General features: G+C 36.6%; 1 protein-coding gene across 5 annotated transcripts in view; it reads left to right on the top strand.

The window, feature by feature from the left end:
• LOC129744085 (protein bark beetle-like) overlaps positions 1-26,993 on the top strand; it is an 86,568-nt gene that overhangs the window by 33,833 nt on the left and 25,742 nt on the right. For all 5 annotated transcript variants that reach the window (XM_055736441.1, XM_055736438.1, XM_055736439.1 and 2 more), the window contains exon 2: positions 6,423-7,491. In XM_055736441.1, coding sequence (XP_055592416.1) covers positions 6,898-7,491 — 594 coding nt within the window. In that variant the 5' untranslated portion in view covers positions 6,423-6,897. The remainder of the gene's footprint in view (positions 1-6,422; positions 7,492-26,993) is intronic.

Genomic DNA, 26,993 nt, shown 5'->3' with positions numbered 1-26,993 from the left:
AAATCACTTTTTTAATCTTAATTGCCGTATATCTTTTCAGAACAAGCAGAAAAATATCGTCGTGCACATTTTCTTCTATTAATTCTTATCTTCAATTTAACCGTATATTTATATTTATCGATACACCAAATAATTTCTATTATGTTTATATTATACTATATTATAACATTGTATTGAACTATGTTATACCCTATCCTACCGTTATATTGAATTATATTATATTATATAACACCATATTATATTATATTAAATTATATCATATTACATTACTCAATTTATTTTTGTTACAACATATAGGGTAGGGGCATCTGGGTATCCTCGTTTTGCAAAGAGAGCGGGTTACCGTGTATGCTAGTACCGTTTCGAATACTGGACGTTCCTCAATTCATGTCAAGGGAATTTGACATAGTTGAGGAGAATAAAGTATTTGTTTACCTTTTGCAAAATAAGGACGCACCCTCTTTTCGGAAGCCTTGAGGGCGGGATTATAATTTGCATGCTATATTGGTTAGTCAACAATATGGTTATAGCTGCTCGAGACTTAGTCCCTTTCAACCCTGGATACCGTAAGTGCCTCTGCTTACGATTCTGTTCCCTTGAAAGTCTCATTGAGTAGTTATGACTGTATTGCGTGGTAACCAAGATGGACGCGTGGGTTATTTTCTTTGCCACAACCGCGGCGCTGCCGTAAACTCAAGGTGGATACAAACATACATACATACAATATTTTCATGAAGATCAAGGAATTTGGTTGAAAATAATTGCCGTTCTGAGCAAATACATACATTCAATTCTAACCGATAGTGATAAATTAATGACGAAGACACTGATAAGTTGACCAATTTTAGTATTAAATCATAGAATTTCAACATATTGAGGACCAAATCTGAGGTATATCGATATGTACTTTACGCTCTTGTTATCCTGAGCTCACTCTGAAATGTGAAATTTAATATATAAGAAATATTATATGAAATCGAATACGACACTTGAATTCACTCAAGACTTTGAAATCTGCACATTTAATCCATTTTATGTTTAAATACGGCTCAGCTAATTTCTGGAATCTCTCGTTGTATGTTTTTCGCGGTTCTTCATGTGATAAACATCACAAAAAAAAAATTAGTTATATACAGTGAGGGGCAAACTAAAGTGTCCAAATTATTTTTTTATCATTTCTTTTATTTTTCTGCTTAAAATTCACCGAAAACACATCGTAATCATTTTTAAAATATTATTTAGGTTATGTTCTTTTCAATTTTTGTTAATGTTGCGCTGGTAAAAAAAGAAAGTTTTTCTGATAGAAAAAAAATTAATATACCAAAAAAATGGGCAAAATAAAGTGCCCAACTCAAAAGTCAATATAATTTCGATAAGTTTCCATCGCGAGGCCCCTCGAATTTGTTTGTTTTGTGTATTTTGACGTTTCATAAACAACTGGCTTGGCTCTGGAGTATTCAAACAGGTGTCTACAATCGAATAAGTTGTAAAATATGAAGAACGCATAAATTTCTGGTTCCATTCCGTTGTCCATCCGAAAACTGGTTGTTCGTGATGTGAATAACGGTCAAACGCACCGGGAAGTGGCCAAGCACAACGAAATCAGCAAGACAGCGGTATAAAAAATCATGAAGAAGATGAAAACGTTCGGATCGGAGATGGATCGCCCAGGAAGAGGACTGAAGCCCAAGACAGATGCCAGAACGGACAAGAAAATCATTCTTGAAGTGAAGAAAAACGTAATAATAACGATCCGGCCGATACAGGAAGAGTTCCAATTTTCGGTATTGCGTTGTACTGTCCGTCGCCGCATGCATGCAAAGGAGTACCATAGAAAGATCGCAGTGAGAAGGCCTTTCATCAGCCAGGTGAACAAGGCTAAGCGGCTCAAGTTCGCCAAGGAACACGCAGATAAACGGTTCAAGTACTGGAAAACATTGTTGTGGGCCGACGAATCCAAATTCGAGCCATTCAACCGGAAGAAGCGGGATCGTATGTGTCGCAAGTCGGGTGAGAAGCTCCAAGATCGCCATATCCAAGGAACAGTGAAGCACAGAGGAGATAACGTGATGGTGTGGGGGTGCTTTTCTTAGGGTGGGGTGGGCAATTTGGTAAAAATTGACGGAATCATGACAGCTGAGTCATATTCCAATATCCTGCGGGAAAACCTCGAGGTATCCCTCATCAAGACGGGCCTCGAAGAGCGCTTCGTTTTACAGCAGAATAACGATCCGAAGCATACGGCCAATCTGATGAAGTCATTTTCCCGTTCCTGCCGCATCAAACCCCTTGAATGGCCCCCACAAAGTCCTGATCTGAACCCCATCGAAAATCTGTGGGCCATCCTCGATGCTCTGATTGATAAGAATGGTGTGACCAATTAAAAATACTTATTTTGATGCCATGGAGCATGCGTGAGAGGAACTCGACCCACAACACTTGCACAACCTTGTTGAAAGTATACCGAAGCACTTGCAGGAGATGTTGAAGGCCGAAGGAGGCCATACCCATTATTAAATCGTTCTTGTTTGCCTTCAGTTTGAATCAATTTGAAGCTGTACCGATCTGGACACTTTATTTTGCCCCTGTTTTTTTGGAATATTAACTGTTTTTTTGCTAGCAGAAAAACTTTTTTTTTACCAATGCAACATTAGCAAAAATTGAAAAGAACATAATAAACAATATTTAAAAAATGATTACGATGTGTTTTCGTTGAATTTTAACCAGAAAAATAAAAGAAATTGAAAAAAAATAATTTGGACACTTTATTTTGCCCCTCACTGTATCATATCGGAAACCAATCCAGGGCAAAGTTGAATTGAAGTCTTAGAAAATTTGAAAAATTGCAAGTTGACAAAAGGTTCCAAAAACGTTTACGTTTTTGACGTTTGAGCTACCTTTGACAAATCGTCAAAAATTTTGTGTGTTTCGATTTTTGACAATTCAAAAATGCAAAAATGTGTCTTATATAAAATGTTCTGAAAATAAATCATTTTCACTGAGCCATGCTTGACTACATTCGGAAGGGAACAAATCGAAGCAGTCAATTTTTCCTTCTTCAAGCAAAGTATAACAATTATGCATGACAACGACGCTCCTTTATTTTAAAAATTCATGGAAAAACAAGCTATGGCAGGTAGAGACGCAGACTATCAACAATCGAGCGTCTCGATAGTGATTGCCTTCCTTAATGATTTTCAACCTCCTAGAATCACAACACAACTGATATGTATCAGTTCTGAGCTATGTATAAAGGGTCAGATGATAGTCTACTTTTCGCTTTGCGTAGAAGGTACCAATTATCTACTACTAGCTAACCGCAATGAAGTGCCCAGCCCGTACGACAGGTTTCGTCAACATGCGGTCCTAAAGCATGGATTACTAGACTGAGTCGATTTGGGGTCATTTTTGAATTTCTCAAACCCTGGGGTCTTAAAAGCTTAGTTTTGGTCCAAAACTCATCCATGATTTTTTGCTGAATTTTTAAGTAACGTTTACATGTGTAAATTTGAACTTTTAGGTTTGTATGGGAAAATTGAATATTTTGTACTGAAAAATCAACATCATTTTTGTCTCTTCTGTGGAACCCAGCCTGCTTATGGTTTTTGTGCCAATTTATAAATTTCTTACAGGAAATTTTCCGCTGAACAACTTTGTTGAATATCATTACTTCGTATCTTTTTAGACAAAAAAAAAAATTAACTGTTTAACAGGTGTATGTCTTTTTGAGTTGATAAACCATGAATTCAATTGACACCACTGCTTGTGCCTCACGAGGTATGGCATGAAAAGTGGTCTTGCAATACTTCGCTAGGCACCCAGCAGTGGTGTCAATTCAATTTCTTGTTTATCAATGCCAAAAGACATACACCTGTTAATGAGCTAATAACTTTTTTGTCTAAAAAGATACGAATTACAGTCTTCTACAAAGTTGTTCAGCGGAAAATTACCTGTGAGAAAATTATAAATTGGCATAAAAACCTCGGTTCCACAGGAGAAACAAAAATGATGTTGGTTTTTCAGTACAAAATATTCAATTTTCCCATACAAACCTAAAAGTTCAATTTTACTCATGTAAACGTTACATAAAAATTTCGCAAAAAAACATGGATGAGTTTTGGACCAAAACGAAGCTTTTAAGACCCCAGGGTTTGAGAAATTCAAAAATGACCCCAAATCGACTCAGTCTAATGGATCACCCAAAATAAGGACGCACTGTTTATTACACCATAGTGCTCCTAGTGATCGGATCTGGAATGTTTTGACAGTACTTTGTTCGGAAATGTTTCCTCTATCAGTGTTGAAAATTCCATTACGGTTCGTTTTGTTCTAAAAAAGATACACGTGATGAAAACTGCGAGACGAAAATTAATTTTGGACACCCTCGTCAAAAACGACGTGGTCGGGCTCAAAAATCGCGAAATCTGTAAAAATGGTCAAATTGTCCGTGTTCAGCGTTCTTAAATGGTTCCGTGAGATGCATACTATCGATCGGCAGGTTCATACCAAGCGTAATAGTGGGCCTAAGGATCGGAAACTGCATTTGAAGGTGATGAGAACGATCAAGGTGAGTAAACACAGGGCAGTCCGACTATGACATCGCCAAGAAATTCATCGCCAACCGGTGCACAGTCAGAAGGATTCTTGTGCGCGAAGGAATACGAACGGAAATCGGGCCAGTAAGCAACCAAACCGGATATTGAAGAAGAATGCACAAGCTAAAGAACGGGCCCGGAAGTTATACAACAAGGTTCTTACGAAGTACGACGGATGCATCCTCATGGATGACGAAACGTACGTGAAGATGGATTTTGGGCGGCTTTCTGGCTAAAATTTTTACAAAGCCACTGGTCTGGGTGATGTCCCCGCCAAGTTCAAATTCGTTTTTGCCGATAAGTTTGCAAGAAAGTGTTTGATCTGGCAAGGTTTTTGCAACTGCGAACGAAAAACCCCGGTTTTTGTGAAAAATAAGACCATGGACTCCGAAATGTACAAGGAAGAGTGCCTGAAAAACGTTTATTTCTGTACATTAGATCTCACAAAGGACCAGTAAAGTTTTCGCCAGATTTGGCAAGCTGCCACTACAGCAAAGAGGTACTACAGTGATATCGAGACAACGGGGTGGATTTTGTCGAAAAGGACATCAACCAACTCAACTGCCCTCAATTCCACTATATCGAAAAAAAATTTGGGCAATTTTCAAGCAGAAGATGAAGAAAAATGGTAAGACGACTCGGGATGCAACAGAGGTGAAGAGAATGTGGAACAAGATGGCCGCTGAGGTCAGCGAAGAGGGGTCCAATCTATGATGAATGGTACTCGACGAAAAGTTCGGAATTCCATCAAAAAAACATCGGAATATTTTTTTTAATTATTTTTACTATAAGGGTGCAATAAATACCCTTCATTTTGAGTACAAAACATTTTTATTTCGTTTACAAAGCTCCGAGATAGACTCTTTTTAATGCGTCCAGATTTTGGGTGATCCATGCTTTAGCATTTCTTCAAATTTTCCATTTGAAACATTCATTATTGTCTATCAATAACAAACATGATCGACAATGATGCTAGGCTAAATGGTTGTGAATCAGTCAATGAGCGACGCTCAGAATGTATCAACAAGTATATCGATCACCTCTGATTGACTACGTTACGAACAGCAAAGGACGAAGTGTTAATTTTTGAAAAACGTACAACCTTTACCTTAACCACGTGGGTATCGCAGTAATCAAATAAGAAATTTTCTAGCTTGAATTGTGTCATATTACGTCAATTTTTCAATCCTTTTTTCATAATTAATCTGATGTGACAACAATTTTGACGGTTCGTTTATTGAAAACACCACTGTTTTTACGTATTTTATGGTTATGGTTATGAATTCAAAAAAATGTATCCTTGTGTGCAACGTATAGCTTCTAACTTCAGCTCTCTAGGACACTGAGTGATTTTATTTAGCATTCCGTAGATGATCTACAGTCTTTTTTTCTGAAACATGTTTTTCACATTTGAGTTACATTATAAGGTTTCCAAAACAATAAATTTTGTAAAAATCGGTTGGAAAACGAGAGAGACATAGCGGTTATAAGCTAGGAGTGTCAAATTGACACTCAGGGTCTGGTTAGGGAGTTTTTATTCCTGGGTTTTCATAGTTCTGAGAGGCTTTTTGTAAATCTTTTAATATTAAGTTTGTGCAACATAAAATGTACATTTTATCTTTAACAATTCGACACGAATGCCATAAGGATGGTAAAGTGTCGTCAATAAAACTTTAAAAAAAATCTTTAACAATTCCTGTCATTTATTTTTTTTCAATTACTCAATTGCAACACCCATTTGCTCGAAGTCGAGTCACTTGAACTGCTGAAGCACCCATACTAACTGTTGTTTTATCTCATTCATTTTCGCCCCCTGTCTCTTCTTAGAATCGACGACACTTTCAACGGCAGCCAGTGAAAACAACGACTCATGAAGTAGGTACTAACATAGGTACAACAACTTGCGTGAGTGGAAAGCTCGGTTACATACAGGCGTTGTGGCGAACGACGACGCCTAGGGCAGTCTACGCCGGAACGCGCCACCGACTGGAGGCATCGTCATTCCGGTGCCAGATTGTGAAACAGCAAGAAAAAAGTGAAGAAGCGCCACCGAATGAAATAGTTTTGCAGTTTATGTGATTAATTTAAGATAGGCTGGTTTAAGTGGTTTAAAAAATCAGCAACCGCCAGGATTGGAAAAAGTGTAAAGTTTAAGTCATGAGTTAAACCTGGTTGGTGGTTTAGTGGGGAAGTGCGGAATCCGTTGTAGGCGGAAGTTACGGTGAAGTGTCTTTTCTTTATTTTCGAAACCCGAAACGAAACAAAACGAAGTCAAGCGAAACGTGCAAAGTCGGTAGATAGTATGAATCGAAAACCGTTTGTTGAAAGTGATATAAATTTCAATTCGAAACGGACGACTTGGCTGGCCGGTGGCGTGGGAATGGCCGGCCCGAAGAGGCGTCTCAGTTGTTGGAAGAACCGCTGGAAGCTGACGACGTTGACAGTGTTGGTCACGTTGGCGGTACTTTTTGGTGCCAAAGCCAGTGGGGTACAATCGCAGGAAGCGTTCATGAGTGACAGTCAGCATCCGGATCATCCGGATCGTGACTTCGAGCATATCATAGATTCGCCCTCGGCTGCGGCAGTTTCCGATACCAGCAAGGAGATCATAACCAATCACATTCCCAGCCATGGATCTCATGGGGATGACGAAGACGGCAATGAGTCACATTACGAGTATGAAAATGTTAATACCCGGGAAGGTGACCTGCATTATACCGAGATATCGGGTGACGTTGTGCTAGGGGAAAAAGTTCTTCGGGCCTCCGAGAGTCCATACTCGTTGCGAACGGATTTGGAGGTCGAGCGAAGGGCTCGCCTGATCGTGGAACCCGGAGTCACGATCTACTTTGCGCCGATGGTTGGGATAACGGTGCGTGGATCGCTGGTGGCATTGGTAAGTTTATCGTATTCGTATGTCGTACTTGCCTTTCTTGATCAAATGTTCCGATAGTGTGTAAGCGACAGAAAGCGTGCTCAGCTTATCTTATCTTGGAGAATAAGTTTAGTCCGACTACAAGCCACCAACTTGATGTGTAGGGACCTAGGTGATGACTGATAACGCGTATTTCATATGTTCCATATGTTATGAAACTTTGGAGCGTTCAGTTCCTGTGAGGCACCTGTTAATATTTGTTGATATTGGGGTGTAGCAGAACAGCGCTGAATAATAGAACTCTTTGTATTCAGCGAGTTGTTTGGATTTCTTATCTTTTGATACGTCAGGTGCACCCAGTTCTGGAATCTACATCATACAGATGTTGCATTCCGGCGAAGCGTATCGCGCAGGCAATTGCAATTTAAAGGGACAAAATAAACAAGTTATATTCATGTAGAATGTTATCAGAAATAAAATAGAAAAAAAACTATGGTTTGTCAATGGTGAATCCATTACTATAAATTAAATCTGGTTTATATGACTTATTCCAGTGGGATTGGGTGTGTTTTTTTTTGAGTTTTCAATTGTCTGTTCACGAATTATTCTTATTCTAAAGCGTATAAATTGCTCTATCCAACACACCCCTTTTCTCTTTTTGTAGCATCAAGTGTTTAGAATTTTTAAATACCTACTATAAAATGTGTAGAAACCTTGGAAACTACCCTGATGTGACGGAACGACGAAAAAAGCTTGAAAGACGTTGCACAGGTGGTCCAGAAATGAAATATAGCGGAAAACAGTTTGTAAGTGTCTTCCCTTCAACCAAATATTGTTGATTTATTGTTCGATCAAAACCACCCTACGTATTACCTGATAAGGTGTGCCTCACGTTTAGATTGAATAAGAATTCCTCTTTTTTTCAAACCGTTATTTATCTGAAAATGCAAGTTTATGCATTTTCACAAAATTAGATCAGAAGCTCTTGTTAGTTTATTGAATTAAGTCAAAACTTCACACAGATCATCCCTTACTCCAAAAATAACTTCATGCCAAATTTGGTATCAACAAGTCCTTGAATAAAACAAATTCAAATTCTTTTTTGCTGTCAACAGCTGGCCATAAAGAGGAAAAGAAGAAGAAGAAATTCTTTTTGTTTTTATTGAGATTTTGATATTTTTTGATAATATGGCCGGACAAAACGAGCTTCTCGTTCAATGTTTACACCAATGGCACGAAAAAGTAAGAGAACGCTTTGAAACTAGGCAAAACTTTTTTTCTAGGTAAATCTGTACATGTGGCAACCATCTGATGCAATGATGAATTGACCTGAAGACTTCCTACTTCAATTCCACTGGAACTAGTTCTAGAATCGGAATGTTAGTGAGATCATTTGGTAGGAAATTGATGTCAGTGAAAATATGATTATCTTATAAGTAAGCATGCCGGATTGCCCGGTTTTATCCGGGCTTGTCCGAATATTCAATGTTAAAATTAATGAAAGGTGCAGTCCGGCTCGGTTAACCGAAAATTTTAGAAAAAAGCCTAGTTTTTGCTAGATTTATTCACATTTATTGCAAAACCAATGAAAAACTGGAGTTATTTCTTTTTTAAATTAATAATAAGCCTGCCAAGTAATGGTATGGTCATTTGATTACAAAACATCATATTTACTGAATTTTTTAACGCTTCCGTAGACCAAGATCCATTTCTTCTGCTTCTACTGAAAGCTGAAGTAATGAAAATCTAAATTTTATTGGAACAGCTTTGGATCAGACTGTTGGGATTATTCAGTTTTCAGAAATCACTGCTGTCCGGTCATAGACCACTCGTAGCTCTAAAAGAGTCATACATGACTCTTGCTGAATTATATTTTTGCGATGAAATATCACCCTGAAAAGATAATACAAAAAAAAATACTGATATTTATAGGACCATTCCTCAGGAACATAAAGTGTTATCAAACATTGCAAAAGATAGGTATTTAGGTCTTCGATAAAGTTTGATGAATAGAGATAGAGTTCTACTTTATTCTGTAGAACTGAATAAGTACTCTATCTTATCACAGCTGGAGAAAAAATTTCATATCTCCGAAATGTTATGCAACACCCTAAAATTGTTTCAGCAAAAATTACCGCCTTTAGTTGTTACACAAGTTTATCGGAGGCATCATATGGGGGATTTCGGAAAGAATCTTCAGAAGCGTTGTCTATAATTTATTCATCACTATTGTTTACGTTTGAATGATTTTATAACGAGCAAAAAAAAAAAAAAATCAAAAATGGTTTTGAGATACATATCACATCTTATAAAACTTGCTTTTTTTAAATAAAATTTCTCGTTTCTCGGGGCAAGACCAAAAGATGGCTGTAAAAATTGACTAAATATTTACACCTATCTGTATTTTCGATGTCTTTTGGGCCCCCAAAAACAAGTATAAAAATTGAGATGATTTAACGCATTCAGTTTTGTCACACGCGTTTCAGTTTTGTACGGAAATTTGTATGAATGAAGAAATTTTTGCATATTATACATCTATTTTCATCAAAATACGCTTGAAATGAAGATTGTTTTTAATTATATTTTGTCTATTCTTATACCAAAACATGAGAAGAAGCTTAGTATTTCATTAAAAACGATATAACCATTTCAAAATAAATAATATGAAACATTTAAAAGTATTTAAAAATGGCAGCCTTTGCTTGCTCGAGCTTTCAATTATTTTATGAAATGTTTAGACAAGGTTTCTATCAACAAACTCATTGGCTGTGCAAATAAGTTGAACAGTTTTTAAATTGATCAATTTTAGGACCTCCTGCGCAGTTTTCAGACCTCCTGCGCAGAAAATGTCGTATTTATATAAAACCTTTTTATTTTTAACAGATGATGGTGTACTGAAGCAAAATCAGGTTAGAATGTCATGAAATCAATTAGATTTTAGATAAATTCAACTGTAAATCAATGCTTGTAGGTTTTTATATAAAAATTATCCGGTTTGTCTGGCCCGGATACGTGCTGAAAAAATTCTGGCAACCTTAAGCTAGATGAATCTATTCGAATGTTTTATGTTTTATTTACACAAGTGTCCAATTATACCTTCAACTTTATAGCAATGGCATTTTATTTAAATAAAACTATTTCATAGTTTTGTCAATCAATTTAATATTTTTATTAACATCGAAGGCTCTTAGAACGAATAAAATAAGCATTCCAGATAGCCCGGATTTTGTTTAGGAAAATATAGAAGCGAGTCCGGATTTTATGAAAAACTGCCCGGCCAAGTGATTTCCTCCTATCTTTTTCCTCCTTTCTCCAGGTTTTTCAAGAAAATCGGCCGGAACTGCCAGGCCCGAAAACGTGCTGGAAAATTTCTGTAATACTTAGTAGGATAATCACAAAATTTTTGGCACCACTCGCACTCAATTCACTAAAACGAGGACAAACATACAAACGCTTGATCAGATAGCTATTTTTACTTTGTTGAGAAAAAACGAATTTCAATTTGAATTAAAATGTATAAAATCTGCCAGCCTGTCTTTTTATGCCTATTCTTTGCGCTCATTCTTGATTTCTATGAAAATAAATCAATTCTTAAGGTAACTATAGTCACTAACGTAACGCACTATGGGAGATTATTATACAAGTAAGCGGACAAAACTATTTTCGAAATGTTTTCATCAATTCGATTGTCATTTCTCTTTGTTACGACCGTAAGATCATAAGTTAACAATTCACTATCGCATTTTGGAAGTGGCTTATTTTTATAAAATAGGGGGGAAATTGTACATGTATTTGTGAGGAGTTCAGGCCTTTATCGTTTCAGTGGCTGCCCTTACATTTCTTAAACACTTCTAGCCAGCTCTAATTTGTAAAAAAACACGTTTGAAAAGTTAGCCTTATATAGGTGGATCATTATTGAGCCTAGTTTCAAAATAGCATGACCTGAAAAGTTGATCTATTCGTTTTATATTAATCTTTCATAGAGGGTAGGTCCAAAAAACTGACAATTTCTCAAAAACCTCCTAATGTATAGATTAGAACTTTGCTCTCCAGAATTTGTTAGTATTTCCACGTAAAACTTGAATGAAATCAGCCGGTCCCAAATTATTTAGTTTGAAAATTTCATTTTTTTTTCTCGTTTTCTTCTTTTTTTCGTGATTTATCTTATTTTTAGCGATGCCAAAGCCATACAACACTATATTTTTTTTATAGACATCAATATATTGAACGTAGAAGTTTATTTTTGTTATCAGAGAGTGATCCAACATTTCCTTTTTTTAGTCCCTTCTTTAAACCAATATTTTTATACAATTATTTAAATTTTACATTATTTTAAAAAATGGAAGAGTTCTCAAATTTGAGCATTTCTTAAACCAAATATCTACTCTCTATTAAAAATTAAGTTAAATTTTGTTTCCGATTTTTGTCCGCGTGATCTCCCATAGTGCAATACAGTGCCAAATTTTGTTGATTTTTCTATATTTTCTTGGCTACTTTGATCATGAGGTTTGTCAGCTCTGTGCGCTAAAGGGTGATACGGTCAAAATTTGGTCAATATAAACTTGACGTATTTCTTTTAATTTGGCATTTAAAAAACCTGAACACCCCTCATTTTGATGGTGTGTGTGTGTAGAATGTTGCTCCTTCTTTGATTTTTTAATTCACTCTTCAGTTGTCAAAATGCCGTCCAAGGAAGAAGAGCAGCGTATCAAAGTTTTGCTCGCGCATCGCGAAAATCCGAGCTACTCGCACGCAAAGCTGGCAAAATCGCTAAAAGTTGCCAAATCAACCGTTACAAATGTAATTAGAGTCTGGATCGGGGAGAAATCGAAAACCGGAAGCCGCTGAGACGACAAAGAAAGTTGCCGGTAGTTTCAAGCGAAACCCTAACCTCTCTCTCCGAGATGCCGAAAATAAGCTGGATGTATCGTCTACAACCGTGCATCGAGCCAAAAAACGAGCAGGACTATCGACTTACAAGAAGGTAGTGACTCCAAATTGCGATGATAAACAAAATACGACGGCCAAAGCGCGATCCCGGAGGCTGTACACGACGATGCTGACGAAGTTTGACTGCGTGGTAATGGACGACGAAACCTACGTCAAAGCCGACTTCAAACAGCTTCCGGGACAGGAGTTTAATACGGCAAAAGGAAGGGAAAGGTAGCCGAATTTGTGTTTGAATAAACGTCTGCTGCCTTTCCTGAAGAAACACGGTTGTTCTGTACTGTTTTGGCTGGATTTGGCATCTTGCCATTACGGTAAAAAGGCCATGGAGTGGTACGCCGCCAACAACGTGCAGGTGGTTCCCAAGGACAAGAACCCTCCCAACACGTCAGAGCTTCGCCCAATTGAGAAATACTGGGCTATTGTCAAGCGGAACCTAAAGAAGACAAAAAAAAATGCTAAGGACGAGCAGCAGTTCAAGGAAAACTGGTTTTCTGCGGCAAAGAAGGTGGACAAGGTGGCTGTACAAAATCTGATGGCAGGGGTTAAGCGTAAGTCCCGGAAATTCGAATTTGGAAAAGCGGAAGCCTAACTGAATATTTTTCCTGAATTTTATACTAATTAAACTTGAAAAAGAAATTTAATTTGATTTTTTAAATAAACGATTTCACCAATTTACACGCGTTTTCGCTTGACCAAATTTTGACCGTATCACCCTTTAGTGGCGACTCTTTTTGGAAAATGAGTTTCTTTTAGTGAACCATTGGCAAACAAAAACGCAAAAATAAAAAAAAATGTATTGTTAAAATCTGTAGAGTGGTTGAGTAATGTTTAAATAAATTTTTAGGCAATTTCAGTCAAAATATCTTTTATTTTATCGATTTTTATTCCTTCGGCATTTATTACGCTTTTTTCATGGAGTCTATCAATATGACATTATTTAATAATGTGTTGAAAACATTATTAAATTATGTCATATTCATAGACTCCCTGAACCCCATCAGAATATTTTTCTGGTTTTCAAGTTAGGTAAGTGGTTTGTTCAATTTACTTCTTTCACATTATTCGGTTTGCCGAGATATGTTCAATTTGCTGCTCGATTGCTTCTTTCTTACATTTCCAACATACCTATCGCATCAGAATGGTCACTCAAGTAATCCAATAAGGCTGGAACAAACATCAATTTCTTCTTTTGTCAACCCCCCTCCCCCCCCTCCTTCGAAATTTTCAAAAACCCGAAGGGAGAAATAAATAAAATTTGAAGTATTTAATGTAAATTTCGAAAAAAAATATTCAAGAATCCAAAAGATTTCAAGACGAAAAAACCTAATTTTGGAAGATGGAAGTTATTCCATCTTTTGTATTCTTGATTTTATTGAATTTTTCGATAAAAAATTACTTGCTTTTTAGGTTTTGTGCAATGATATTCTATGCAACTTTGTTGCATAAAAGCTTTCGTGCAAATTGTTCCAATTTATTTGTTTTTCACATTATTTTTTATTGCCCCCCCCCCCTCGCGATGTTCCAACTCCGAGTGAAAAAAAAAGATTTGAAATTTGTTCCGGCCTAACTTATTGAAAAAAAAACTTCCCCGGCTTAGGAATCGAACTCCGACCTTCGTGGTGTTAACTGAACACGTCTAGATGTTGTTCTAACTGAAAGTAAAACTCGAAGTGGTGATATAATTTTGTTCCAAACCTTCAGGAAAAATAACTCACCTAAAACGTACCTAAAACGTACATAAATATAAACATTTTTGCAACTTTCAAGTTCATCATCGAGTACATATAATGCACATTAGGGAATCAGGCTATTGTTCTCTTTGCCAGCCTATATTAAACTTTCAAAGCCTTCATTTACGTAAATATGTGACTTTTGGTTGATTGGGATACCCTTATAAAATTCAGCAGAATTACTGTGGAATAGTGACACGCATTGAGTTTTTAATTCCATCAAACTAATTCAATCCCACACGCTTCATTTATTGTCACCGTGTTCCAATTTCATCCGGCTAGACCTAAGCGCCATCGCTTGAACTAATTAGCTTAGCATATTGACCTATTCGTCATACGCGTCAAAGCCAAGACTAATTGAAGGGAAGCGATAATGAAACACGAAACTACTTAGAAGAAGCTCAAACGCGTTGGGGAGCGTCTTTTTTCGGGTGCGTTTCACCCAGCTTTGCGTAACTGGACCTGGGACAATCAATCTCCCTACCAATATGCACCAAATAGAATTATCGTTACAAAGAGAAGTGTTTGTTACACCGATCAAATGACCGAGTTTATTTGACCCCAATCAACAAACAACGACGAAAAATAATGTTTCGCCTTTTTTCGGCTCATCTCTACGTTGCATAAGAGCTACAACGGAGGGAATTGAGTTTTGTTTCCCGGTTAGCCCTACACTGGACATTAGGTGTTTATGGAGCGTGCATAATTTATTCCGGAGATTCTAGTTACTGAGTTAATTTTTGTTAATTAAAATTCAAATTCACGATGCAGCCCCATCAAGCGTGCCAGTTAGTCAGCAATGGTCTAGTAAATCGAGGCTCATTTGCTTGCGACTATTTACAAGATTCAATGAAAAGGGTAACCTGTGTATTGAATTGATGCACTTTGAAAAAATAGTTTGAACTATTTTTCTAACTCCGGTGTGGATTCAAATCGACAAAATTACGCATGTACCACTCTGAAAGTAAATGAAAGTTTATCTCAAACTAAATAGTTATTGCTTTTGGTAGAGCTTCACAATTTGAGTTGATTTTTTTCAATTTCTTCAGAAAGTATGACTTTTTCATGGGTTTGTCTTTGTACTTCATGCCTTTATTTGGAGCATAATTGATTAGGTGGAAGTAATCATCAAACCGGATTCATTTTTTTTTCATATCATGCAAATGTTGAACCGCATGCATACTGCTCTAATTGAATGGCTTGTCTGGCTTTCTATAAAGCAAGTGACAGTCCAGTGAACACCCTTTGCTTTTTTATTTAAAAGTTGCACTTTGTGGCGTTTCATTGAAGTTGAGAGTTTGTGGGCACAGTTCAAAACAAGCTATCAATGAAAAACTGATGTCTTCTTGATACCTCACGAAAACTTTTGTGACGAGGTATTTAGAGCACGTGTTTAGCGAAATTTTAAAAAATTTCCAGAGGAAAACTTAGGACAGTACAGCCAGCTGCAGTCGAGATACTGTTTTTAGTTTTTATATAATTTATATTTTTTAGCTCACCACAATGTCAAACCTCTCGACAGACTCAATATTAAAATATCGGTTCTCAAAATTACTGAACAACTTTTTTTTTATATTTTGTTGCAGCCCTAAAGAACGTTGGTACATGAACCCTTTTTACAAGTAACCAAGAAATCTGAACGATGTTTTGAAAAATAATCCCGAATATTTATCCATACAAATTTTAAGTCGTCGGGCTGTTGCATTGTATGGTTTAAATACAATTGTTTATCGGAAACCACCAATAATAATCTTTTTTCATTAAATTCCTATCAAATATTCAGTTGCTGAATTCCCAAATAACAATTCATAGTCTTAATATAAATCGTAAAATGTTTGAATATTAATATGAAAAAAAAGTGCTGCTACAAGTGCTTTAATTGTTTGAAGACATCTGCCGAAGCCTAAAGATCATAATTATGCCAATTCTGGTCGTTCGTTACTCATCAGCGCAAAAAGATTGAAATCGGCTAATTTGAAGCCCGGGTGATTTTGCCCTTCCTTTGCTTTTGCCATTAGGTTCCACCTGTTGATGTCACTCGAAACATTTTTGCAAACCGGGCACAAGTAGCACGAGCCAATTTCTACCCCGGGGCCTCGGGTATATACCTTTTTGGACCTGAACTTCCGAAGGCAGTAATGCATGAAGCCGCATGCAATTATGTTGGCATTATGGCAACGGAGTCAACGAAAAATTTCCAAAGGTGTCATTTGGAACCCGACCGGAACTCGTCCGTCATCAACGAATTACTCAGGGGCCCGTATATTCCGTACAATTTGTGAAATGTAAAATATGTGGTGTTAAATCATAAATTCACAAATTTAGACAAAAAGTTTGATTCTAATTACATTATTACAACAAATGATAAAAATTAAAAATATATTTCGGATCTACTGTAACTGTAAGCAATTTTAATCCTTTGGTAAATAGTCTCTCAAACTCATCTGTTTCATTTTTCTCGCAGTCATTGAAGGCTGCTAAAATTTCACGAAAAGAGAAAAAATTACCATCTAAACGATTTACGCCTACAGTTCACTGCCCCAAAAATTAACGATTGTTTACTTTTCGTCAACGCTTATGTTCCATGAAAGAATAAAAAAACATTCTTACTAGACAATCAGGCAGTTAAACCTTCCAGTCTTCGCTTGGGAAGAAATCGGTGAGAAGCCATTGAACCAGCTGGATTTTTCAACCGTATGCCTACACATCTTCAGTAGAACATTCTTTCAGAAAAAAGGTGAATGACATTTGAACCTTCATTCGGACATCGAGGGCATCGACCATTAACGAGCTCCCGAAGACGAAAACCGTAAAAGGTACACACTTTCACTACCTATCAACATTTTTCTTCATTTTGGACCTCCACTTTTAGGACCAGAAAATTTATGAGTGCTTTCCTTCTTGGGACCTTCTTGTGCCCATCTTTTGTTAAGCTTAATTTTTCATTCTACACGCGTTGGAAACGCATTAGGATCACCCGACTGGCTATCGTCATATGCTCAGCTCAAGACTAGAACCATAATGGTGATCTCATTGCGTATGCAGCACGTGGTTAGGTTTCCCGGCTGGAGGACGACTCATTTATGTTACCGGAAGCAACACCTGTGATCGACGATGACTGACTGTGTCTGTTTTTTTTTATAAATGGTGGCTCATCAACTAGCCATAGATATATGATAAAAGGGTGAAAAACTCATTGTTATCTTTAATTAGTTGTTTTGGAATTTTAATAATATTTCGAATGATAAACTTAGCTATCTCTTCGTTAAAGTATTTTTTGTAAGCTTATGCTTGATATACCAATCATTGTGCAAAATCCTAAGTTTGTACACTTGTTTCGTAAGAAATGTCTGTACGTAACCATTGTGGAAATATGGCAGCGTTAAACTTTTTGTGGGAACAATTTGAGATCTTCCGAATGACTGAACTGATAAAGTCGAAGTTAAACTTAAAACTCCTGAATTGATTGGTTTTTGGTATTGGAACAAAGTTTTAGTAATGTTGGGTAAAAAATTGTTACATCATTCTAGAAAGTATCCTGTTATTGGACCCTTTTTTAAATTTTCCGGGTTTTCCAAAGATTTTTTTTATTCAAGTAAAAAGTACTGCGCCAGCAGCATACTTCATCATGGGTAGGCCGAATTACACTATCCACTTCACCAACATATCCGATTAAGAACTTACCGTTTCATGGAAATAACTTATTGCTAGGACTCGGAGGGCCACATGAGAATTAGAGGATCAGAATAATTATTTCTAAGCAACTAAGCAGGAGTTATAATTTTTATAATTTTGTTTTGTATCCGTTTAATCATTGGGATCAACATGTGATCCGTTGATTTCTAACCAAATAAACAAATAAACATATGATAACTCTAACAATGTAAGAGACCAACTAGAGATGAAAATCTCTATAATAAATACCAAAAAAAAAACTTTAACAATGTACACTTTACTGACAAAATTTCAATTTTTTCACTGCCTGCCATAAGTTTGGAATCACCCCTTTAAAAACATGAAGATTTCGATCGGCCATATCTCAGCCATCTTATTGCATCTCTTTTGATTTCTTTCGAAAGATCATGAGCAAAACCTTCTACGTATGTTTTTGACTTAATGCATATGTTTATTTTATATGACTTACGACTTAAATAAAATTTGATACAAGAAAAAAAAATTGTTTTATTCGGCAACGCTGAAGTTAAATAAAATGAAATAAATTTTCATGACAACGTTTATAATTTTGACCAAAACAAACAAAACAAAATCAGTCATAGATCGATTCTTGTGAGCTAAAGACGTGAATATCTGAATTGAGATTCGTAGTAAACCAGGAATCACAACAAGGGCGTGGTTGGTAGAATTAGCAGAGAGAGCGCAGATTTTTAAGTCTGCTGCTATGAAAAATTTGTTTCTAACTCGGCGTTTGTTTGTGGGGAAGGGGGGGGGGGGGGAGGGTGTTGTTGTAAGTATTTTTAAGGCTGCTGCTATGAAAAAAAATATTTTTGATTCGACCTTCCGGTAGAAAGACGATTTGGCACAGGAAGCGCAGATTTTAAAGGCTGCTGCTGATTGTTTTGATTTGACCTTCCGGTGGAAAAAGACGGATTGGCTTAGACAGCGCATTTTTAAGGCTACTGCTGATTGTTAGTTTTGATTTAACCTTCCGGTGAAAAAAGACGGATTGGCTTTAGAAGCGCTGATTTTTGTGGCTGCTGCTGCTGCTGCTGTTTGTTTGTTTTTATTTGACCTTTCGGTTGAAAAAAAAAACGAATTGGCATAGGAAGCGCAGATTTTTAAGGCTGCTGCTGTTGTTTGTTTTGATTAGGCCTTGCGGTGGAAATAGACGGATTGGCTCAGGAAGCGCAGATTATTAAGGGTGCTGCTGATTGTTTGTAATAATTTGGCCTTCCGGTGGAAAAAACGGATTACATGGGTAAACGCAGACTTTAAAGGCTGCGGCTTTTATTATGCATGCAGAAAAAATCCAAAATATGAGCGCTAATAATCATAGCAACTTTGCCTACTAGCGACACGTCGCATACGTCGCGACGTTGAAAATAATAACGACGCACAGCAAGTTTCCTAGGATACCTGGAGTATGCGATTGATGGCCAAGAAAAATGTACAGTAAATAACATAAACAATGTTCGAGTACTACATCGAAATCGCCTACTGGACTGAAAAAAGCAAAACAAACCTGCGAATGACAGAAATCTCGCTAGTAAAAAAGCGTCGCTAGTCCTACTGTCGCTATTCGGTTTGGTGCTATACACATAATAATTGTTTTGATTTGATCCTTCCGTAGAAAAAAAAACAAAAGTCGATAAGTAAAAAAAATCAGTTGAGAATGTAGGTAAGAAGGAATGTAGAGATGGGATGAAGGATATTAAAAAAAAAATAAAATTTGATACAAGTAAAATAAAATAATGGTTGTATTCGGCAACACTGAAGTTAAATAAAATAAAATAAATTACTTTCGCAACGTTTGTTATTTTCTCAACACTAGGCAAAACAAAATCAGTCATTGATCGATTCTTGTGAGCGACAGACGTGTCAGAGTGAATATCTGAATTGAGATTCGTAATAAACGTGGAATCACGACAATGGCGTAGTTGGTAGAATAAGCACAGAGAGCGCAGATTTTGAAGGTGAAAAATTTCATTTTCGTAGGTGTTGAAAAAAATTAGAGAAACATGAGGTATCAACAAAACGAAAGAACATAAGCCGAATTTTAAGCCGAAAATATAATGAATTTTTCCAAAAAGATACAACGGCTCAACGGCAGGACTTGAACCTTCAATCTCCGCTTTACGGCTTATGTTTTTTCTTTCTTTGATACCTTATGATTCTCTAATTCTTTCCAACACCTACAAAAATGTGATTATTTCCAGGTACAAAGATGTAGGTACCAAGTGATTTCATAACATTAGTATTGGTGAAAAAATTGTTTCTAATTTGACCTCCGGTTGTAAGACGGATTTGCTTAAAGAGCACAGATTTTTAAGGCTGTAATTTTGAAAAAAAAAAAGTTTTTGATTCGGCCTTCCGCACAGTTGTTCAAATCCTCAAAAAGCTGGATAAAAGTCCATTTTTCAAGTCAGCGACAACCATTTTGTAGGATTCGAATCTCCAATATTCAAGGAATGGTATGATGTATTTAGATATTTTCTAGAACTTTTTATACACCTTCCATGGAACAAACAAGAATGACAACTGAAACACAGAAATAATAAATAGGATTTTTTATTCTTTACTCCAACAATTGAAAAAGACATCTATGTCTTTGAAAATTCGTAAATGTCTTTACCGAAGTGATATATTATAATCTATTTTACAATTTTGAGATGAAAAGCATCCTCAATATCATAAACTAATAAAATTTCACTTAGTTGAGATCTCAAAATTTGATGTGAAAAAAAGTTAGATTTTCTCTGTTTATTTTTTGTAAATAAAAATATAGCTTGCACTGCCGATCGCCATGTTAAATTATATATCGTTTGATAGGTGAAAGCCTCAATTTAAATATATATAAAAATCAGCTACTAGTTTTTGCTATATTTTGCATACGATAGCTTTAAGTGGAACGCTGTATGGCTCGAAAATGAAAATTTTAAAGCATTTATACAGAGAAAATCAAGCAATGTTTGCTTCGGAATATATGAAAATTCACCAAAAAACATCAATTTCAATATTCATACAATGAACCTAGAGGAATTTCGGAGCTCATACTTAATTTTTACAAAAATATTCATATATAATCGATTAATATTCAAATTTCCAATATAAAACCCAAACCCCATTTTTGCAATTATAGAAAAAGTATCAAACTTTGAAGAAATTTCAATTTTTAATTTTTTTTCAACTCTCCGCAAACTATCTATAACAAATAAGCTTTTTATTAATTGTTTCCAAGTTTTTTTTAATTTGAACCACTTTGTTCCGGTAAAAAGACTGTTTGGAACAGGGAGCGCAGGTTTTTAATGCTGCTGCTGATTGTTTTGATTTGATCTTCCGGTGGAAAAAGACTGTTTGGCTTAGAAAGCGCAGATATTTAAGGTTGCTTCTGCTGCTGATTGTTTGCTTAGATTTGACCTTACGGATTGGCTGAGGAAGCGCAAGCCTTCCGGTGAAAATAACGGATTGGCTTAGAAAGCGCAGATTTTTAAGGCTGCTGCTGCTATTTTGATTTGGCCCTCCGGTAAAAAACAACGGATGAGCTTAGAAAGTGCAGATAATTAAGGTTGCTGCTGCTGATTGTTTGTTTTGATATAGCCTAAAGCATGGATCACTACAAATCTGGACGCATTAAAACGGGTCTATCTCGGAGCTATATAAACGAAATAAAAATGTTTTGTACTTTAAATGTAGGGTTTTCATTGCACTTTAAAGGAAAAATAATAAAAAAATTATTCCGATGTTGTTTTGATGAATTTTCGAACTTTTGTTTGAGTATCACTCATTATAGTTTGAACACCCTATTCGCTGATCTCAGCGGCCATTTTGTTCCACAATCTCTTCATCTCTGTTGCTTCCCGAGTCGTCCTACCATTCTTCTTCATCTTCTGCTTGACAATTGCCCAAAATTTTTCGATAGAGCGGAATTGAGGGCAGTTGGGTGGGTTGATGTTCTTTTCGACAAAATCCACCCGTTGGCCCAATACCACTGTAGAACCTCCTAGCTGTAGTGGCAGCTTGCCAAATCTGGCGAAAACTTAACTAGTCCTTTGTGAGATCTAATGTACGAAAAAAAAAGTTTTTCAGGCAATCCTCCTTGTAAATTTCGGAGTCCATGGTCTTGTTTTTCACAAAAACCGGAATTTTTCGTCCGCAGCTGCAAATACCTTGCCAGATCAAACATTTTCTTGCAAACTTATCAGCAAAAACGAATTTGAAGTTGCCGGGGACATCACCATGACCAGTGCAATGCACCACTGCAGTGGCTTTACATAATTTTTGGCCAGAAAGCTGCCCAAAATCCATCTTCACGTACGTTTCGTCATCCATGAGGATGCATCCGTCGAACTTCGTTGGAATCTTCTTGTATAACTTGCGGGCACGTCCTTTGGCTACTAAATTCTGCTTCAATGTCCGGTTTGGTTGCTTACTGGTCCGATAGGATCGTATTCCTTCGCGTAGACGAATTCTGCTGACGGTGCACCGGTCGGCGTTGAATTTCTTGGCAATGTCATAGTCCGACTACCCTGTGTTTTCCTTGATCGTTCTCAACACCTTCAAATGCAGTTTCCGATCCTTAATTCCACTATGACGCTTGGTATGAACCTGCCGATCTATAGTACGCATCTCACGGAAACGTTTGAGAACGCTACACACGGTTTATTTGACCATTTTTAACGATTTCGCGATCTTTGAACCCGACCACGTCGGGTTTTTGACGTGGGTGTTCAAAATTTATTTTCATCTCGCGGCTTCCATCACGTGTAACTTTTTTGAAACAAAACGAATCGTAATGAAAGCTCTGGTAGAAGAAACATTCCTCTACAAAGTGCTGCCAAAACATTATAGATCCGACAACTAGGAGCACTATGGTAAAATAAATAGTGCGTCCAGATTTGTAGTGATCCATGCTTTAGCGTTGAAAAAAGGCATATTCGCTGAGAAAGCGCAGATTTTTAAGGCTGCTGCTTCTGATTGTATTGATTTGACATTTCAGTGAAAAAAAATAAAAGTCGATAAGTTAAAAGTTTCAGTTGAGAGTAGGATGAGAAGGAATAAACAGATGGGATGAAGGATTTTCAGAAAATAAATACAATTCATATAAAATAATAGTTGTATTCGGCAACACTGAAGTTAAATAAAATAGAATAAATTTCTACGGTAACGTTTGTTATTTTCGCAACATAAGTAGAACAAACAAACGAAGATTAAGTCATTGATCGATTGTTCTGAGCGACAGACGTGTCTAAGTAGATCTCTAAATTTAGATTCTTATAAACGTGTAATCACGACAAGTTGCTCTTGAAATAAGGTGCAATTTATAAGCTATCAAATAAGTCCAATAGATCTGCAATTACTTGTAAGATAACAAAGTTATAGCCAAAACAAATTTGCATGTCAGTTAAATAGGTCAGACTTTTTGGGGAAATTTATTAGAAATTTTTAAAAGTTTCGTTCAAGTTTTAATAGAATAAGTCTTCAAAAACATTTTAAATTTTTTAATTTTTATTTTTTTGACGTAGAATTACGTCTTACGGCAACACTATAGGGGGCAAAATTAAATTTGCAAACGAATCTCGCGTCACGAAAATAGCCTCATTAACGGACATCACATCTAAAGGATTATGACGTCATCACCAAACCAAAATAAAAAAAAGAGAAAAAAAATGAAAACATGGAAGAAGGTCAGCAGCGTAGACAACCAGCAGCGAATGCATCTAGTGACGGAGGACGTCAGTGTAGCTGGGCCCTAGTGGCCGGATGATGTTGCATAGTCGATTATGTTGCATGGTCGGATTATGCCTCATGGTAGTTTATGTCATATGGTCAGATTATGTCATATGGTCGATTGTGTTGCATGGTCGGTTTATTTTACATGGTCGATTATGTTGCAGGATCGGATTATGTCACATGGTCGGATTATGTCACATGGTCGATTATGTTGCATCGTCAGATTATTTCACATGGTCGATGTGCATGTAGATTATGTCAAATGGTCCGATTATGGTGCATGGTCAGATTATGACACATGGTCGATTATGTTGCATTGTCTTTTATGTTGCATGATCGGATTATGTCACATTGTCGAATGTGTGGCATGGTCTGATTTTGTCACATGGTCTGATTATGTTGTATAGTTTATGTCACTTAGTTGGATTATGTCACAAAGTTGGATTATGTCACAAAGTTGGATTATGTCACATGGCCGGATTATGTAACATTGTCAGATTATGTCACATGATCTGATAATGTTGCATGGTCGAATAATGTCACATGATTGGATTATGTTACATGGTCTCATTATGTTGCATGGCTCGATTATGTCACATGGACTGATTATAATGCATGATCAGATTATGTCTAATGATTAGATTATGTTAGTTAGATGGCTAAATTCTGTTGAAATTTGTCATAGTTTCATATTGCCATTTTGACACTGTCACACGTTGATTATTACGAGAGTACACCATAAATTTTCTTTTTCTATACAAGCCATACATTAACAAGTAAAAATTTGCGTAATTCTACGTTTAGCGGTTGTAGCTAGATTACAACCCTTAACTTTAAGCCTTAACTTTTTTGTTTCGTTTATAGCCACCTTATTGTCGTTCGCGACTTATTTCAACAAAGCAGCTGACGGACAATAAAACTTATTCGGTACAACTGTGTTCGTTGTTTACTTTTCGGCTCGAACTCAAAGACTTGCCAACTGAGCTATACATATCATAAGCCCTGATTTGATATTCAGGTATTATATCACAAATTGATTATTGACACCGAATTCGAAATTCATGTTCAAGTTTTGTCGTTGAAACTTCTTAGAGCAAATCTAAGCTTGAAATTTGAATTGATAGGTTGAAAAAAATTTTTTTTTTAAATTTTATTTATTATTCTGAATTCAATCGGTTAATCAAAATTGACATTTAGAATCAAGGTTTTTTTTAAATTGCAACATCCAGGAGAGAAGAGCATGAAATGTGCATGTAAACTTTATTTAATTCAATAATTTCTCCAACTATGTGCTACATTTTCTATAGCTCGGAATTGTAATCCAATAATCATTCAGACACGTAGTGGATGAGTCATTTTCCGTCGATGGGACATCTACGTCATTATCAAAAGCCGACAGACGGCAACCGACAGTGATGACTAATGCATGATTTCGAGGAAAAGACAGACAAGCAAGTTCAGAGGCAAACTATCACAACAACCGTTACCTAACGTGCGTCGGTTGGACAGAAATCTGAATACCTAGTCTAGAGCTCCAAAAGTGACACTTTAATGTTCACGATCACGCAATCAAAATCACTCTCAACAATGACGAATGTGGCTTGTGGACCAGTTCTAGTGCACCAATATAAGAATAAACCGATACAACGGCTAATAACAATACCAATAAACCTGATTGTATTCGTGAATTCAATGGAACAGGTGAATAAACTTGAATAGAATCGAAACAATATAGCTATAGGTATGGCACCCGTTTATCCACCAGCGTGACGACGACGATGATTCGTTGGAACAGGCGTGGTCACTTCGTTTCATTCATAAAAACGACAACGGCTTGGCTGCCCGTTTTGTTTATTTTACTACCAAACCCTACTACGGCGAGATGTCACGGATGGCATGCTGCAATTCCCTGAACTCTTCAATTGACTTAAAGAGTTTTAAACTGGTTAATTAATTAAGGGAACGGTCAGTGCCTGCTGGCGAATTTGCACGCCTAAGACGATCGTCGTTAGACGGAACATTAGATCTGATCAGCGATTTTAAGCTCTTTATCCATTCCAAAGTCAGGGGTCCACGCAGTTCATGCGTAGGTCAATTGGTAAATGACGACACTTTGGTTTCTTCCATTTTAGAGCAGACCGATGGGCTGCTCTGTGCAAAGGAGATTGGAATCAATATCTTAACATGGAAATCTCTTTTCTTCAGTCGAGATCGTATTTGATGTTGAAAAGTTAATTTAGGAACGTGCAAAAATGCTGTTTCAATAAGCTTTCCAGAATTTTTCTAGCATGGAAAAAATCAGCCCGGAGCAAATCGGGGATTTATTTTTTTTTTATCCTGCAAAAACTGAGCATAAGATTTCAAATTTTCTTATTCAAAATTCGAGCAGTATTCGGAAAAATCTATACAAAATCATTCGAAAAATAGGGCTGGTGATAGAGTTTTATAGCAGTTGGCAACGACTATAATCTAAACAAAAAAAAAAAAATCGAAAAATGCCAAGAGAAAATCATCCCAAATTAGCTTTGCTTGATTGACTATTCACATCCACCAGGACTGATTGAACCCGAAATGCATCTCCAAAAAATCGTAATCAAACTTAATTGAATCATGTTTCCAAGATTTCGAATTCCATTATCGCAGGCGTGGCTCAATAGAACGAGTTTAAATCGCCAATGGTTGGTGTCTGGGATTGACAGCACATTTACAATGTCTAATATTGATGCTCTCTCTTTGAACGTCGATAACGGCGCCGACTACGTCCTAGTAGTCCATGAATTGATTTTAAGAGAGAGGAGTTGATGAAAAAAAAATGTGTACTTTAGGATTGCGGTTACCTCTTAATCCTAGCAAATAAATTGGTTGGTGGAGGTGGGAAAAAGGATTCGATCAGGATACACTTTTGACTAGTGCAATGATGTTAAAATGAAAATCAAATTTTGTTATCACACTCTCCTGGTTTTTCCTTGTGAATCCAATGAAAAACACTACAAATTTCAACATTTCATCAAAGTACATCAGCAGCGTTCAAGTCATATGCAAATGTTTAAAAACTTCGCTGTTGTTTGTTTTGATGTACACATTACGAAAAATATCTGAAAAATCACATCACAAGTGAGTTGACATACAAAGTGCTCTTTCTGTGGACTGGTGGCTTAAAAAAAAACGAACGAACACAATCACATACATGATCTCAATGAAACTTAATGTTTTCTCGAAGAGATTCATTTTTCTTAACTCTAAGCGTACATCTTTCGAAGATATGATGGCTAGCATCTTACGAATGCTAAAACCACCAACCCACAGAAAGTGTACTATGTATGCCGTGATCAGGATTCGATCTCATGCCCCTGGCTTAGAAGACTTGAAGGCTATCCTCTACGCCACGGGCGGCGGCTTTTAAAAACTTTAGCGTTTACAAGATGCTTGTCTTCA

The sequence above is a fragment of the Uranotaenia lowii genome, chromosome 2, assembly GCF_029784155.1.
Source record: "Uranotaenia lowii strain MFRU-FL chromosome 2, ASM2978415v1, whole genome shotgun sequence".
NCBI lineage: Eukaryota > Metazoa > Arthropoda > Insecta > Diptera > Culicidae > Uranotaenia > Uranotaenia lowii.
This window is presented reverse-complemented; position numbering and strand designations above follow the sequence as displayed.